This window comes from Brachyistius frenatus, unplaced genomic scaffold, assembly GCF_029030835.1.
Source record: "Brachyistius frenatus isolate BFR_SWC_R1_liver_20210118 unplaced genomic scaffold, ASM2903083v1 Contig_239, whole genome shotgun sequence".
Classification (NCBI taxonomy): Eukaryota; Metazoa; Chordata; class Actinopteri; family Embiotocidae; genus Brachyistius; species Brachyistius frenatus.
The window spans coordinates 40,516-58,729 of record NW_027210838.1 but is presented as its reverse complement, the minus strand read 5'-3'; the positions used below and the strand labels follow the sequence as shown (position 1 = coordinate 58,729).

The window sequence follows — 18,214 nt, the reverse complement described above, 5'->3', positions numbered from 1 at the left end:
TTGTTTTTTTGGTGCTTTAAAAAAAAAAAGAAAAAAAAAAGAAGCAAAACAGAACTGTTCTGTTTTAGGGTGGAATTACATCCAAGAAGAAAACGTGACTGTTAACCGGATGAAGTGAGGAACTGTGACGTGAATTAAATGTGTCCGACCCGACCCGGTCTCACCTTCAGGATGGTGATGTTCCACGTGAAGTTCTCCACCGCCTTGTGCAGCTTTCGGCCCTTCAGTCCTTCTTTCACCGCCAGATCCTGGAGGTTCTCGTGGAACTCCATCGCTGAGAGAGAAACAGGAAGAGACGAGGATGAAGTGTTGTGAGACAGAAGAGCAGCTGCCAGTCGGCTCTCGGTCTCGGCGATGATGATGATGATGATGATGACGATGATGACGATGAGGAGGAGGAGGATGTGAGTTGTGGTGCGAAGCTCGTCGCTGTGAAGAAAACAACATCAGAGCGACGTCCTTCTCTTCTTACTGTGTGTGTGTGTGTGTGTGTGTGTGTGTGTGTGTGTGTGTGTGTGTGTGTGTGTGTGTGTGTGTGTGTGTGTGTGTGTGTGTGTGTGTGTGTGTGTGTGTGTGTGTGGCGGACGGGACGGGGTGGTGAGGAGGGGGGGGGAGTATACACTTGTGAACTAATGTTAAAGGACAACCTGAGAATTTCGATTGGGGGGTGTTATTCCCACATGGAGTGAAACCACGGCGCCGCACATTGATGGGATGTCGAGGGGACGGGAGGACACACCCAACAACAAAAAAAGAAGAAAGTTGTGAATTTAAGGGGGACAACAACAACAACAAAAAAAAAGGGGGGCAAGATGCAGTCAAAACAAAGAGAAGAAGGAAGCAGTGAGGTGAGGAAGAGGAAGAGGAAGAGGCGTAGGCAGACAGGCAGACAGACGCTCCTTCACTGAGGATTATCATCAAGGCGTCGAGCAGACGAGAGATTTGTCTCCTGAGGAGCTTTTCCCACCTTCTTCTCTTTTCTTATCCTTTTTTTTTCCCCCTCCGTTTGCATGACTGAGTCTGAGCGAGGCCACGTTTAGTGTTTAGAGTCTCTGACACCGCAGCAACAGGCACACACACACACACACACACACACACACACACACACACACACACACACACACACACACACACACACACACACACACACACACACACACACACACACACACACAACGGCCCTGCAAGCTCCATTTAACCAGGAGATGGAGCAGAGTTCCTTGCACTCAAAAGTCCTTCCGAGAACACACACACACACACACACACACACACACACACACACACACACACACACACACACACACACACACACACACACACACACACACACACACACATATATAAACACACATATACAAACACACGCGCACACCACGTTTCCGCTCGGAGCCCTGATATCAGCCAGAGCTGGGTAGCCCCCTTGTCGGTGCTGTTGCCATGGAAACGTGGTGTGCACATGAGAGAGAGAGAGAGAGAGAGAGAGAGCAACGCAACCTGGAAACAACCGGCGCGATCGAACCGTCGACATCCGACACGTTTCATCTCCTCAAACCGACAGGAAGCACTTTTTGTGTGTGTGTGTGTGTGTGTTTTTCCTTCTCCTGGTTTCCGTGGTGACGGCGTGAACAATGATTTCCTTCTACGATATTTAAGGTGGCGTCTCTCTGCTGCTGCACGTGAACCATGACTGGGCTTAAGAAGGTGCACAGCCTCCTCTCTCTCTCTCTCTCGTCTCTCACACTGCAGGTTGCCTAGCAACACTTTACGGAGTCTGACAGGCAAGACAATTAAAAAAAATTTAAAAAAGGGGGAGGCGGGGAGGGGGACTCGTTCTTCGAGTCTCCGACTCTCCTCTCGGTGAGGTAATGCCGTAAAAGACGTCAGCCGTACGGTAACGGCCGGTGACCCGAATCCCTCGTCGGGCCGATTGGACTTCGAGCGGGAGGCGACGGCGACGTAGTCGTGATTAGAGCGGCGCCAATCGAGCGTTTCATCAGACGTCGGCGTGCCGACGGGGAAACGCCGCAGACCGCCAGGGATTGACTCGCAGTGACGGACTGCAGTTATCAGTGACCGCCGACATCTTGTTCTGAAAGGCCCGTTTACTGGTTTCGTTCAACCGGCGGTCCAAAGACACAAAGAGACGTTCAGTCGAACAAACCAGAAGAGACGCCGGAACCAACTCCTGTTTATTAGTCTCGTACCTCCATCTCTGATATCGGGGGGTTTTAGAAAGTAAAAAAAACACACAAAACAACAAGAATAAAAATAAAAAGTCAGATGTGTGTGAGGGTTTTATTTTTATTGGGTTATCAGGTAAAAAAACGAATTAAATGTTTGTATAACTGACTACGAGTTATTTTCTTTTGTTATTTCAGGTTTCTTAATCTTTGAAATAATAACTTGCAGCCTGAAAGAAAACAAAACTGTATTTCTTAATAACGTGTATAAATTTACTACCCGACATCATGAATGAAGAAACGCACACACCTGACCGTGTTTCTCTCACACTGCCTGTGTGTGTGTGTGTGTGTGTGTGTGTGTGTGTGTGTGTGTGTGTGTGTGTGTGTGTGTGTGTGTGTGTGTGTGTGTGTGTGTTTTCCTGGAAGGAAACCGAGCTCTGAGCGGATGTGATCGATTATTCACAACTTTAATAGCTGTTGCTGCTGAAACGCTCCGCTTTCTGTGAAGTGTGTGTGTGTGTGTGTGTGGGGGGGGTGATGTGGGTGATAGGGGGGGGGGGATTAGGAGGGGGAGGGGGGCCGGCTTTGGACTGACCCACTTTCTACACAACAGATGCAATGAAATACAAACATGAACACACACACACACACACACACACACACACACACACACACACACACACACACACACACACACACACACACACACACACACCTCTGGGATCAAATGATGAAACGATGACTCGGTGTTGAAGTTGCTGAGTTTTCCTCGTTTCCGATTGTTGAATCGTCTCCGGCTGATTTTCTGATAATCGTACGTGACGTCGCTCCGACGACAAAAAAACCCGAAACGCAAAAACCCGCGACGCGAGTTTCACCGACGATGAAAACGGCGTTTGGATGAATTTTTTTTTTTTGGTTGATATCATGGATTTTCGTTTTTTTTTTATGTTCTTGGCACCAAAAAAACCCCAAAATGTTTGTTTTAATGAAATTCTTGTTAAAAAACAAACAAACAAGAAACATAAACAAATCTTAATTTAAAAAGAAGTTTTCTAATTAGTGCAAACGGACAAAAAAAGCCGAGCTGAAATCCTGCATAATGTTGGAGTTTTTTTTCATTGTAGTCAATAATATAAGAATAATAATATACTTTATTTGTATGGCACTTATGCTTCACGTAAAAGAAGCCATAAAAAAACCCTTTAAAATCCAACAACACAAAAGATTGTGTGAAATAAGCGGATCAGGAAGTAGAAGACGTGGTAACGTCTGGCAGACGTCTCCTTCGGGCTTTAATACTTGTGATTTATGAACAACTGGTATGAAGTACTCCCGCTCGTGTAATATTTATGTGTTAAGCGAACGCATTTCGTGTTTTTTCATCCTCTTTATAAGTAAAAAAAAAAAAAAAAACACACAAAAATAAACCCCAGCGGTCTTGAAAGGAGAATAAGAAAGTGGTGCAGATGAAAGGAGGATAAATAAGGATTCATTTAATACAGTAGCCATTTTTTTTTAAATGTGGCTTCGACAGTTGAATCTGAACCAAATGGAAAATGGCCTAAATACATATTTCCCCCCGCTGCACAGATGTGAGCAGCTGTGGGGGGAGAGGGGGGGGGAGGGGAGGGTTGTCTTTCTGATGTCCAAACACATCTTTATATCCAAAAGCTGCTGGCTGCTGATTCTGAAGGTGGTAGAAGTAAAGAAAACGTACGTCGGTTAAAGCGCTTCTTCCTTGAACCATGAATTCTTCACAAGTCATCCGTCTGGAAAACAATAAAAAGCCCGAGCTCGGTCCGTGTCTCGCTTCCTCTCCGCTGCCGTCGTGCTTACCGGCTGATAAATTAAGACCTCTTTGACGACTTGAGACGGAATTCATTGCGAATTCAGACGTGTTTTCTGGAGCGCTGCAACAGTTGTTGTTGTTGTTGTTTTATGAAACAGGAAGTGCCCCAGAATGAAGACGGGACCGTCCCGAGTCCGTCTGTGTGCATATTCTCAAATCCAAGCAGCCTCCGTCGATGAGCTGCCAATCAAACGCTGCTTCCCAGAGAAGCTGAATGGATCACCCCCGCTCCACCCCCGTCTCCCCCCTCCTCCACATTAAGTCGCCGTGTTACAATAGACTCCATAAATGCATTAAAGACACATACGAGGCTGTAACTGGTGTCGAGTGTCAGGTGGAGACGGACGGCTTTGATGTGCTCGTCCTCCTCTCGTCTCTCAGGCCGTTACCGGTGTGAATTAAACACCTCCGTCTGAACGCCGGCTGTTCAACGACAAACACTGACCGGGACGCATAAATGAACATGAATCAAATGCTAATTTCACTAAATGCAAATAAGAAAAGTCTAATTAGTTTCATATTGAACGAACGTGTGTTTTGTGGCGTCAGAGAGAAAACGGAGGAAACAGACCTTTTTATGGGTTTGTGAACGAGGAGCGGTGGATCTGACCGATCTGATTGGAAACCTGACGATACTAAGCCCCGCCCACCGATGGCTGTAGCCTGACTGCACCACAGGCCTGTCAATCAAACAGACACGCCCCCCAAAAACAGGTCTTCTTGAATCTTCTTTTCTAATGAATGAGGGATTATTTTCAGATGGACCTCCAGAAAACTAAGAAGAAGGAGTGACTTTAGCTAACAACACCGAGATAACTGATGGACACATTTTATTCACTTTGGATTTGATGAGAGAAGTTGAATGGGAGTCTATGGAGCCGGAGGCTTTTTGGAGACGACCTCTAGTGGCACTCACTGGTACTGCAGCGTAAGTCAGACTGGTTTTGCCGTGTGACCGTCTCTTACCTGCTTTTTGGGTTTGGAGGATTCTCTCGTACACGGACTCGGAGGTCTCCAGCAGAGTCTTGCTGGTCAGGATCACCTGAAAAAAAGGGAGACAAACACACGTCTTCATATTTGTGTCTTTATATTTTGCACGTCAGCAGAAGCTGGCATCCCACAATTAGGCAGGGATCAGACTTGTGGCGTCTGCTCGTTTCTGTCCAGGGAGGACTCGGAAAACACGTAGTTATTACAGGGACGTCGGTGGGCGAGGTCGCTGAGTTGCATTTTTTTTTTTTTTTTTTTAAAGCCATAATTAGAGGGAAGGAAACACGAGCAATTAGGTTGTTTATTAGAAGTCTTTTTTTCTTTTCTTTTTTTTCACACGGAGCCTTGTATTCAGGAGAAAAATCTCAAAGACGTTCCCTCTATGTGGGGTTTTATCAAAGCATCCCTCGCTGACGATCAGTCATCCAATCAGAAGGAAGTCCCCTCGAGGCCGACCGTCGCCGTCTTATCTGCAGAGCTGCAGCTGTGAAAGATGCTAAGTTTAGCTCCTGCAGCCCTGATGGAGTTGCACAAACTCTGCTGACCTGCAGACTCTTAACTCCCGGGGTGAACTCATCTACATATTAAACGCCGGCGGGCTGTTCGAGCGGGTCGACGGTTCGCATGTCAGGCTGTCGCAGACGCAGCGAAACACACGTCGAATAAACGGGATCTTCCTTTCGAATTATCTTCGTGATAGATGAGATAGCAGGTTCATGTCTGTGGCGAATTTTTTTTTTTTTTTTTTCCAGTTTGGCCGCCGGAAAACTAATGAGAAGGAGCGACTTTATCTTAACACCCAAATACACTTTATTGACTTCGTATTTGGTGAGAGGAGTTGAATGGGAGTCGATGGAGCCGGAGTCTAGTGGCACTCGGTGGTATTGCAGCTCGAGGTCACGTCCTTATTGGCCTGATTTTTCAGACCTCATGCTGCTGAGAAGACAGAAGACACGAGAAGGCGATCAGGAGACAAAAGAAAGACGCGCTTTCCATTTTTTTTCTGCGATACACGAAGGAAGAGTCGAAAATTCCATTTTAAAACGACCAAATCGCATTCGACAAACAAAATTCAGAGCCCCTAATTTACAAAGACGTCACCCTCCCTCCCCGCCGGCGCTACGTACTGTACTCGAGACGGACACAAAGCCTGACGGTGAATCACCGTGTTATGCTGGCGGAGGTCATGACTAACTGATTGTGGCAGCTTGTGTCTCTGCAGCTGCAGTCGCAGCACGTCTCCTACGCTGTGATTACTTCCCTGATGGCTGAAGAAATTACTATCTTCGCGGCAGACGCTGCACCTCCGATGTATTTAAAGGCTTTTTATATATTTTTTTTTACACCCCGTGGGTGGATCGGTGCCCTATTTGCACACTAAAGACCGCCGCCCATAAGAGCTGTGTGGTTTGTTCTATTATTATTATTACTACCCACATCTATACCAGACACAAATGATAGTTTATATTTCGTTAGTTTCAGTTCTACAATTCTGTTTATAAAAAACAAAACTGGAGGAGAATATAATTGAATTGACTGGCAAAGATGAACAGCTCAGATATTTTAGAATAATATTCGGTTATTGCCAAACTAATATATGTGGTTTTGAAGTTTCTTTGTTCAGTGTTTCACAGACTGTGTTGTCTCCATCTCCACACTGTGACCATAAATCACACCGTATTATCTGAGACTGGGAGACTGAGCTGGCATCCTCCTGAGTCTCTCCACCTTTTTTTCTCTTTTTGTTTTTTCTACTTGGCACCAAATGAGCCGAGATTGAGACCCAGATTCTGTTTGTTTTTGCCGATCAGGAGGCGGCAGCCCGGTTCATCCCTGTGGTGGGTTCTGACACGGCGTCCGGATTTCTGAATTCTCCTATTTGGTACATTATTTGTAATTTCTTTAAGGTTGCCTACGTACTCGTACACTAAACAGTAAATATCTTGTTTTAAATAAATATTCTGTGGGAACAATGCTTCAGTCATTAGGATGGAAATAAGTCACACAACAAGTCTACATTTTTGGGCTCACTTGGTGCTGTGCTTTAGTCCGAGAAGTTTTTGCAGGGAGAGGGTGGGGGTGGGTGGGTGGGGGTGTGTGTTTCAGCTTTCTGCCTGATACAATGGTGGAAAGTGGACTTGGTTCGTGATGTGCCAGGAATCAATGTAAGAGAACATTATGTGTTTGAGGGTAATGGTGCTGTCTGGGAATAGCCTCAATGGCGTGTTGCATAACTTGTGACCATTGATCTTATTACTTAACAGTGGACCGGCTCTATTACCCAACAGCCTCTGCATGTCGCCATCAAGTGGAGCAAAGCCAAGGTATTGATCTGAATGAAGTTACATATTAATTTTTCCTATTAAATAAATAGACAGACAGAATTACGGGTAAATCCGAGTCTCGCTGGAGTGAGAGTAGGCGGTTTGTCCCGATCGCCCCTCACCATGTCGTACGTGGTGACCACTTTCTTGAGGACCTCCGGCAGCAGGCCTTGGGGCTCCAGGTTGGGGTACTCGTCGGCGAGGTTGAACAGCAGAAGCGGGCTGTTGTCGGGTCCCGTCAGTCGAGGGGAAAGTGCCAGGATGCACTGCTTCAGGTTAGCCACCGCCGAGAGGCCGCACAGCTCTTTAAAGGGCACTATGGCATTCTGCAGAGAGAGAGGAAGGAGTTAGAGCCGGGCTTGTGCGCTGGTTTCAACAGGCACGCCAAGCAAAACACGTCAAACGGCATGACCATTACCAAAAAAAAAAAAAAAAAAAAAATGCTTGAAAGGAGAGGAACATAATATCCGAGCTTGTTTAAAATCTGGCATTGATCTGCATCGAACATAACCACGAGCCCACAGAGTACACTCTCTCAGGAAGTGGGCTGCGAAGCTCACTCATTACCTGAGAACTTTTTATTTTGGCACTCGTTAGCCGCACATAAACACTCGATCCATTTCGCACTGACCAGCAGTAGCGCACATCAAACACACACACACACACACACACATACAGGAATCCTAACCTTCCTGCGAAAAGGCCAAATTTAAACCCCTACGTAAACAACCGGAGGGACAAACTGTGACAGGACGGCCCAGATGTGTTTTCGGGTCTCGAGGCCGGCGGCTTGTTATCACACACGACGACTTGCAGTATAAACAGGGCTACCAAAATAAAAGCCTCCAACACAATGCCTGGAGAAACACAACGCCGGGCCGACCGCAGAGTGTGGTGGCACTTTACGGCCTTTAAATACTCGATATCAGAACAGAAAGAAAAAGCGGTTCAGTGTTGTGGTTAAAAACCAGGAAACATGGTGGTCATCTGTACGCAGCGTAACAAATAATGGGATTAGTTCAACCTGTTCCAGAAGTTATGAATATCACTCGGACGGGGATGTCGTCGTGACATCGCGACTCATCTCTGGGTCTGTTTTGACTGTTGAGCAACACATGAGGATTAGATCGTATCTGATGCAGGAAGGGCTCGTGGTTTTGTGTTTTTCAGAAGGGGGGAGGGGAGGGAGGGCATTTTAGATCCTTCTTTGTCGTAAATCTGGTTATAATCTATACTTGACCTGAGGGTTCACCTCCTTCTGTCTGTTCTGTCAGAGAAAAAAACATTCCCTTGCAAGGAGATTGGAAAAAGACAACTGGTGCTGACACAGTACAACGATTGTTGAGCCGGAGGACGGCGGTGGGTCATAAGTGTTCGGTAGATGGGACGTCTCACCTGCATGTTTTCTCGGAGGTCCGTCGCCTCCCTCAGCGGCAGCAACGCCGTTTTAAAGACGTCGTCCACCGCCTTGATCACCAGCACTCTCATGCTGGCGTACTCGCGGCTCCGCTTGCCCTTCCTCACCGACAGACCCCTCTTGTGCGGTTTGCCGCCGCCTCTCCGGTTCGTTATGGCCACGTGAACGAACAGCAAGGTGTGCGGCAGGATTTCTCCCGTCAGAGACTGCAGCGGCACGTGGCGGAAACCCGGCTGCAGACACTCGAAGGGGATGGTGTACTGGCCGATGAACTCGTCGCCGATGTAGTCGTCGTCCAGCACCACGAAACGCACCACGGCGAGCTCGGGGAGGTTTATCTGGAACTCGAAGCTCTCGTCGAACAGAGGGTTGTCCCCGTTCTGGTTCACCGTTTTAGTCTTTTGTTCGGCGCAGTCGGCGGGAATGCCGTGTATTTCCACGTACACGTACGGGTCGACTACGTCGCCTTTGGCGCCGGAGCCTTTGGGTTTGGGGAAGTTTTGTCCGCTGATGATCTTGATGTGTAAGAGCTGCGGAGAAACGCCGGGCACCGAGTCTTTAGTGTTAGCGCTGAAATACGAAACCTGCTCCCTCATGATGGCCGGACGCAGCACGTAGCCGCAGTTCCCGTTCTGACGGAACCAGCCGATGTTCAGGTCCATCATCAGGCCGGGAGTCTGGTAGTTCATCGCCACGATCTGGCAGCCGCACTTCCAGAAGTCTTGCGGATTCATATTGCTGGAGTCGATCCGCATGGGGCTCGGGTAAACTCGGGCCAGGAACTTCTTGTTATAGTTGACAAAGTCTCCCGGGAAGTCGTTGGCGCATCGACTGGCGAAGACCTCGTTGAAGGAGCAGAGCTCCCAGTGCTTCTGGCTCTGGAAAGTCGTCGGGAAGTCCTTGAACTCCACCGACTTGCACAAGGTCACCAGGTCCGAGAGGTCCTTGGACAGCTGGAATTTCTTGGGCGCGATCGTCTGCTGCTCCGCGGACTCGATGCTCATCCTTTGAGACATCTCCGCCCCCTCGTCCTCGTCCGTCACCTCGCCCTCTGAGGCGGTGCAGTTGGTGCTCAGCTTCTTGCCCTTCAGCAGGATCTTGCCCTTCAGCTCGGAGGGCGACGGGAGGTAACAGTCCTCGGGTTTGGGAGGATCCAGCTGGATCTTGTCTCCCAGGATCTTCTTGAGATGCTGAAACATGACTCTCTGCTGCTTGAGGGAGCAGTGGTTCTCCAAACACAGTATCAGCGGAAACTCGGAGGCGACGAAGGCGTACTTGTTGACGACGTCGATGACGCCGCGGAAGACGATCTGCGACGTCATGGTGTGGCCGGTGTAAATAACCGGTTCATTGTCGGGCCCGTCCCACACGTCCAGCTCCACGCAGCGGCAGCCCATCTTGAGAGCGCGGATGTACCCGGTCACGTCCGACGGACCTCTGAACTGATCCTCGATCAGGTACGTGTTGTGGGACGCGTTGATGTAGTAGTGAGACAAAGGCTGGTTCATGTCTTGGCACACCGACTTGTGTTCGGGGTCGAATATGTGGCACTCCGGAGACATAAGGTAGTTGGAGAAGCCGTCAAGAGAAAGCCAACCCTTGAGCCGGCCTTCTTTGGACGGTTCGTATTTCTGAATGACCTCTAAGCTGGTGTCCTCGCTGACTTGCGCCATCCCCTGCTCCGCCTCCAGGAATATCATCAAGTCCTTGGTGTCGAGAAACTCTTTGTTGCTGGAGAACTGAACGAAGAGGAAATAAATCTCCGGTCTGGTGCAAAGATCGTGAAAGACTTCGATGAACTCCTCTTTGGTCACGTCGGACCCGGATTTGTCCTTCGCTTTGTGAAGCTCCTTGAACTTCAGCTCTATTTTCACATTTTTAAGTCCCGGGTTCAGCTCTTTGACGAGCTGCACAGCAGCACATATCGTTTTCTGTTTGCTGTTGTTCTCGGCCTCCTCGTCGAACAGTTCCCCGAGCCACGACGAGCGCATGTTGTTCTGACTGCTCTCGATCATGTTCAAGGTGTGTTTCCCGTAGGAGATCAGGTACCGCAGCCCCGTCACCCAGATGTTCGCCACGTCTCCGGTGTTCGCCACCAGGTCCAAGGACTCGTAGTTCTCCCCGAAGATGATCGAGAACGCGCAGTCCTCCGATATCTGATCGTAGGTCCCGTTGGTTCGAAACGTGTCCGTGTTTTTTCCCGTCCGAACCTCTTTGATGGATTTCACGTCGATCTTCGCCTTTTCTGACTCCTTCTTCGAAGGCTCCCACCTCAACGACTGCATGTCGGCGTCGAGGAGGAAGTAGCGGTGGTAGATGCGCGAGTTGGACCGCACTTTCTTCAGCTCGGAGCCGTCCACCATCGCGCTGATGCAGTCGCTGGCGCTGCTGATCTTCTTCTCAGTGGGCATGCTGCTAAACGACACCGTCTTCTTCCTTTCTTTGCGCTGTCTCCCGTCCTGCGGTGAAACAAACACAAACAAAACGGAGGGCATGAATAGACTCTCCTCCCGTAGCTATAATTACAACACTTGAATATCAGCGTAAAGCAGGAAGCCGAAAATGTGGTCGTTTCATTCTTCGTTTTGCAAGTTTGCGGTTACATTTTTTTTTTTTTTTTTACCTAATCGCTCACGAAACGATCTGTTAGAACAAAGGAGTTTAATAACTGCTGTTTTTTTGTTACGGAAACTTATTGAATATTTTAGGAGAAGAATGATTCAGATATTCACGGGTCTGCCTGCTTGTAATTTGGTAAAACAAAGACGTTTTTGATCAATTTCAGAAGAAGAATGCTGCATCACTTTGTTTTTTACCCCCCGGATGTATGACCGTCATTCTTTCAGCTAGCCTCTGGTTCACTCACCACTCAAATTCCTTTTTCAGCATTTTCGCCTCAAATGCCGATTCGTCTTGAATAGATATCAGCTGTTCTTTGTTGACCGTGAACATTCGCTGAGCAGAATCACAGCAGCAGAGTCTGCTGGGTGACTTAAGGTACCCGTCGCCGTGCGTTACGGAGATACGACGGGGAGGGGGTGGGGGGGGATCTCCCCTGGGAGAGTATTGCCCACACAAATCCCATCATCTACAGCAGCCTGGTGTTTCTGACGTGTTCATTGAACTCTGCTGCAGCAGGTTCCTTCAGTAATAATCCAAAACACCACGTCTCCTATTTTGGGTGACACGAACTCCTCGCTGACACGTTCCACAAAGAGGTGGATGAGTCTGATAACTGGAAAACGATGTTCGGGTGAAGAGCACCTCACGCTGCACTTCAGTAGAAATCCTTGATCTTTTGTGGGGGGGGGGGGGTTCTTTGGGGTTTAATAAAGTGCTTATAAAAAAAACTTTACAGCCTCTCGTGTAATCAAACTCAGATGTGAACTCGTCAAACGCTGCAGAACGGTTAACCCCCCCCGTCCCGTCCTGTCCCGTCCCGTCCCAACACAATACCCTGTAGCTGTCAGAGGTACCACACAGAGGGCTTACATAATGTTTATACTTGTTTGCAATTGGACGAGACACGGCAAAAAAAACAACAACAAAAAAAAGGCAGTGGAGGCAACTCACAGCCCGGTCTCGAGTCAGATTGTCGTATTTGTTTGTATAATTAAGATATCACAGTACATGACAAACAATAATTAAATTAAATGAGGAGGCTGGAAGCCAGGAAGGATAAAACAATGTCACCCCCACCCCCACCCCGTCCTCCCCCCGATATGGAAAAACAGATTAAATGGGAGCAAGTGAAATAATAAAAAGTCTTATAAACAGAAATAAATAAAGATCCAGCAGATCCAAGGAGGAGCTGTCACTTCTGGAATTAAACAGTCTGAAACAATTATAGAGTGACTGCTTTTTTTTCGCCACATGAATTCATCATTAAAAATACGATGTGTGTTGGAGTTGCAGGTTTTTACCATGATGGGAAGAATCCTGCACCTCCTGAGAACCAAAATGTTAAACATCATCATCCCTTTCTTCTACACAGTCGGCTTCTTCCATGTTAGTTCATGATGTAGAGAAAAGCTTCAAACCTAAACGCATGACTGCAGATAATCCTCCTGATCTGGACAAGAATGTGGGTGTTTCTTGTCTCTCCGTGTTACAACGTCAGGAGTTATGGTCGCTAGCTCTCTGATGGTATGTCAGGATTTCCCTTCCTTTGACAAAACTAGAAAACAATAGCGTGCACACCGTCTCCGTCTCTCGGCGTCTATTAGGGTTTCCTCCTGTAGGAGGCCTCTCGTATCAACATCCTCCTGTTTTTATTAGTCGGCTGTCCTTGGGTGTTTCCCTGAGTGAGTGCAGCTTCATTAGTCCTTAAATGGCATTTTAAAAGAAAAACATCATCATCAGACATTTATAGTTGTATTAAATGTTTTGCTTCGAAGGGGTTTAGATTCTTTTAGACCAAAACATCTCCACAGCAACGACTCTATACTTCTGCAGACTTTTTGTTGTTGTAGTTACAATCTGATGGATCGTAAAGCTCGGGATGGGGCATGAATTTTTGAAAAGTCACGAGGATATAAAATAAATGGTTTAGTATATGCGACTACGTTCCTTCCTTATTTCCCCTGCAACTCGTTGTAATGCGTTACTCCCACCAGAAGGTGGCGGTAGTGCACCTGAAAGCATTTGGGGCTGCTTGGTGTTTCGCTCGACTACTTCCGAGCGAATTCTTAATTGTAACTTTGGTTAAAATGCCCATCGCTAATTCGCAGGGTTTCCATAGCAACGACTCTATACTTCTGTTGTGACTTGAAGGGTTTTCAAGCTTTTTTCGTAGTTGTGTACAGCTTGTAATATTTTAATGCGTGAACGGGGACAGTGATGGGGGAGTTAGTAGCTTCGGTCGAGTCATACAAAACTCTTCTACTTCCATCAGCTGAGATGTGACCATGTGACTGTGCTGCGAGCTGATTGGCTGTTGAGGTGGATGTGCCTCTGTGGTCTAAAAACTGCCCACTGGTGACTTGACAAGCTGATTATTGAGTTACGCTGAGACGGGCCAGTTTAAACTACTCTTTTTATTTCTTTTCTTTTTTTTTAATCTACTTTTGATCATTGTAAAACAGTCCGAGTCCATATTTATAATATTTGTGCAGTACGTTTCATCAGTGACATCTGCCAGGGGGAATGTCAGACAGCTGATAAGATGTCGGCTGGTTTTAAAAAGCTGATAATGCAATTAAAATGGATTGCTTTATGTAAAGTATTGTTTTCATTGTGACACATACAGCTGTAAAAATGGGAAGTTGGTGGTTTGTTAGTTTTTTACAACCAGGACTCTGACCTTCTGGGCAGGTAAATAGCCTATTGTAAAGCAATCTGTCATGTCTACCAAACCCATATAGTTTGATATAAATCAGTTCAATGTTTGAATTCGATTGTCTAATGAGTGGCTCTTTGCTTATTTTATCTAAATTGCCACAAATATCACTCGTAACCTCTTAATTTCTGTGCTAAAGTTCACCAATAAACCAAATTTAAGATTTTTTCCGAAGCGCTGCACCAGTAGAGTGATGGGAAAAGCTATAAAGTCCAAGCAACGTTGGCGAACTCTCTCGTTTACTGTCTTTTCTTTCCTCCCCTCTTCTTCAGCGCGGCGTTTTTTTTTGCTTAAAGTTTTCTAAGTTCATTACAAAACTTCATAACAAGGGAGCCGCTGCGTCACTGCTATAGATCAATAACCTCATCCGATCTCCGCTCGGGGTGCAACCATCTCGGTGTTAATAAGCCCTATCGGTAAAGAGGACATCCTGAACGCGCTTCTACCAAACCTGTGAGATTGTTTAGTTATACACCGTCAGGACAAATCACTGTTATAGACTCTTTTATTGTTGAGAGAAATGTCTGCTCGACACGGCTCCATCACTGAGTTTCTTTTGTTTTGTAGTTTTTATTATGTGCAGAGAATAACCCCCCACCTCCCAGAACATCTTTAAGGTGAGTCAGTCGAGCACGAAACCGATATTAGATGCTTTCTTAGTGTTTCATAATATAGAGATAATAACAGCAGTAGTCCCATCAGGCTCATCCTGACAGGAGAAATTACTTTTATGCCTTTCGATATTGTTTGAATGTACAGTATGTTCGATGGGAGACTGTGTGTGTGTGTGTGTGTGTGTGTGTGTGTGTGTGTGTGTGTGTGTGTGTGTGTGTGTGTGTGTGTGTGTGTGTGTGTGTGTGTGTGTGTGTGTGTGTGTGTGTGTGTGAGAAAAAGACACAAACACAGGAAGAATCACTGAGCAAGCAAATTGGAGAGGGAGTGACTAAGACGGTCCGACTGCTCTCGGATCCCAGCGGAGTCTGAATCCCCTAATGGACTGCCAACCGCTTCTTTTTTTTATTTATTTATTTTTCTGACTCAGTGAGCAGTTATGAACTGTACGAGGGAGAACATCACATGGGACCCATTACTCTTTGCAGTACTCCGTTCTACCTAAATCCCCCAAAACAACCTTCATCTGAATCGTCCTGCGGCGTAAATCATCTCTCGGCTCCGGGCCAGAAGCGGCTTCGCTCTGTAATCTCGTACATCACGCTTACGAACTCGTCACATCGAACACGACGTGTGACATTAACTGTTCGGGGTGGAGGAGGGGGGGAGAGAATCACCGAAAAGGCTATTTGAAACATTTTACAATATGCCTACAATTTGCCGTAACGTATATTAAGCTGTTTTCATTTGCAATTCTCCAAAAGAAAACCGTTAACATCTGTTTTATGGAAGAAAATATCCGTGTTCAGTCTGTTCATCTCACTTCGATCATTTTTACTGCAGTAAAGTGGGATTTGTGAAGCGGACGGACTGACCGGCACCGTCATTAAAACCGTGTCGTAGATGTGCCCCCCCTCCCCCGTAGCGATCAGGAGTATTTCTCTATTATCACAGTATTATTTCACGTACAGTTTATGCGTGAACGTTTGCACTGCTACATGTCGTTGTACCACATTTATTGTATATTAGCTGTACTTTTCTCACTTTGTCTAGTTGCGTATTTTTTCGTTCACTGTAGTTTTTGACTGTTATGAACCACGACACCGGGACAAACTCCCTCCAAAACCTACTTGGCAATAAACCGACGATGGAAATCAGTTCAACGAGTAGAATTTCATCTGAAACGTATCAGCCAGCTCTTTGTGAGAGCTTCTTTTTTTTTTTTTTTCAGTTATTCCGTCATGTTCGTAACAACATAATATAGAGATTTAGAAACTGCTGAAGTTTGACGTTTTCTTTTAGGTGGAAATGATCTCGGTTATATAATATCACGCGGTGTGTAATGTAAATGAGAGATTAGGAGTCAGGTGCCGTCTGAATCATCGTCTAACTCCAGATTAGGACCCAGGCAGCATCACGGTCTCCTCGATTACCGACCGGCCGACCGAGCTAAGCCAGCAGGGCGGTTACTGAGGGCATATTCCACGGCTCCGACACTGGGACGCGTACCTATTTTAGGATTATTAGTCCGACCTGACAGAGAATAACAAAAGGATTTATAAAGCTGTTTTGGCACTAAGTATCAAACAGCCAGAGGGGATTCTTCAACACAAATCCTTTAAAAACATACTTGAGGATAAATTAAACAGCCTAAAATGTGTGTGTGTGTGTGTGTGTGGTACAGTGTGTCATGTGGAGGTTTTAATTTCAGCAGTTAAATGTCTGTCTGTGGAAGTTTTATTCTCGAGCTTAGTTCAGTAAATTCCTGGCTGTAACTCAGACCAGAGCTTGCGTGTCTGGATATTTTGGCCGCTAATGAAGCGGTGCTGCTCTCATGACATCTGTCATATTGGTACAATAAATCATATTTAAATACAGACACCAAAGTAAAGTTAAATCATACTACAAGGGGTTAATATACAATCTTTAAATTCCTAAAAAAATACACACCACATGCCCACATAAGTCCTTTTACTTTGTAAAATGCTTAAAAGAGGCTAAAAAAAAGTATTATTCCATATTAGCTACAAAACCATAAACATACGAAGAATTGTTAGATTGTGGATTGAGTATTTTGGGCACATTAAGTTTTAAATCTCATTAAAATCATAATTAAAAGTCATAATTATGTGCAATCTAATTTGTTCATGACAGCTATTTCGCTGCAGATTAATTATCAGGTAGAACTGTTTTTCAAACCGAGCGCTCCTCATTTCTTCCCGAGTTGTGTCTCAGAAAATCAAGACGGTGCTGAAAACCACCTCGTAAGTGAAAGGAAAACCAACTGAATGTGTGAAAGACGGATGATGGAGGAGGAACATTTAACGACAAAACCTCCAACAAAAGGAGTCGCCAAGAAAAAAAAAAAAAAAGCTTTGGAGAAAACGGGCCGTTACCTTCCTCTAGATTATACGATCGCAGAGAAAAATCACAAAACAACGTTATGAACCCACAGGGACCATTAAAAACACCGTCAAATCTCTCTTTTCCTGACAAAGTCTGACCAATAGGAGTCTCAGTACAAATTATTTTTTTTTAGACAAGTAGAATAAAAGATCTCTAGATTAATATCAATTTGGCTCTTAATGTAAAAAGAATTCTAAGTTTACACTGCATGTGACGGTATTCAGCGTTTAATATTCCACACAGACGATCTTCCGGTAAAGAGCTTGTTGTTTGATTACAATTAGCATACGGGGATTTCTTTTCTCCTCCAGCTGCACTGCTGTCAAATCCCTCCGGAGTTCAGACCTGGCGGAGGCCCAGCTGCTGCTCCGCTCCGTACCATACGAGCCGTCCGTCAGACCGAGTGTGAAAACGGTAAATACCAAGAGACTTAATTGAAGAAGAAAAAAGCTCAACTGTTTCCGGAACAAATATAAAGTGCGAGTTTGCTTCTATTTCTGAAACAGCGGTTGTGACTGAAAGGCGTCTGTCACTCGAGTTCATCGAGCTGAAACAACAACAAAAAAAAAAAAAAGGGGAACCTCTGGTTAAGAGCTCCTTTTTTTTTTTTTTTTTTACTTTATATTGTTTCACACAGGCTGCATTTTTTTTTTTTTTAAACAGCCTGTAAACTGGTCAATAATGATGTCAGGTGTCAAATTAAGCAATTATACAATACTGCCATTTTACAACAAGCTATTAACGGAATAAAATATGCCATCCAAACGTGTTCATATTGTGGGGCAATTCGCTCTGAAAATATACCACCTTTTGGTCATGTGACTTCCGTTTCCACGGCAACCCACGGGGTATGACAAACAACTGAAAAACAATCAGCCACGTCAGTAGACTGTTATGAAATGCATGCAATGTTTACTACTCTAGCAGGGAGTCGTAGCAACCACCTAGCAACGGAGAGGATCTCTAGTCTCCAACTGAATGAATACAGAACATAGAAACACTGATCTGCTCAGCTCGCTCAGTCTCGTTGGAACAAAGATATCTGATGAACAAAGATATCTAATGAACGAAGATATCCACGGACTCGTGTCT

At 45.8% G+C, this 18,214-nt stretch overlaps 1 protein-coding gene and 1 long non-coding RNA gene across 2 annotated transcripts in view; one reads left to right on the top strand and one right to left on the bottom strand.

Moving 5' to 3' along the window:
* Window positions 1-18,214, top strand: part of LOC138633879 (uncharacterized) — a 165,837-nt gene that overhangs the window by 111,352 nt on the left and 36,271 nt on the right. The gene's annotated exons all lie outside the window — the stretch shown is intronic.
* The window catches only part of LOC138633871 (inactive phospholipase C-like protein 2), a 31,241-nt gene that overhangs the window by 2,349 nt on the left and 10,678 nt on the right, over window positions 1-18,214 (bottom strand). The window contains exons 3-6 of the mRNA XM_069720380.1: window positions 8,745-11,225; window positions 7,472-7,675; window positions 5,002-5,077; window positions 165-274 (exon numbers count right to left, since the gene is read on the bottom strand). Of these exons, the coding sequence (XP_069576481.1) occupies window positions 165-274; window positions 5,002-5,077; window positions 7,472-7,675; window positions 8,745-11,225 (2,871 nt within the window). The remainder of the gene's footprint in view (window positions 1-164; window positions 275-5,001; window positions 5,078-7,471; window positions 7,676-8,744; window positions 11,226-18,214) is intronic.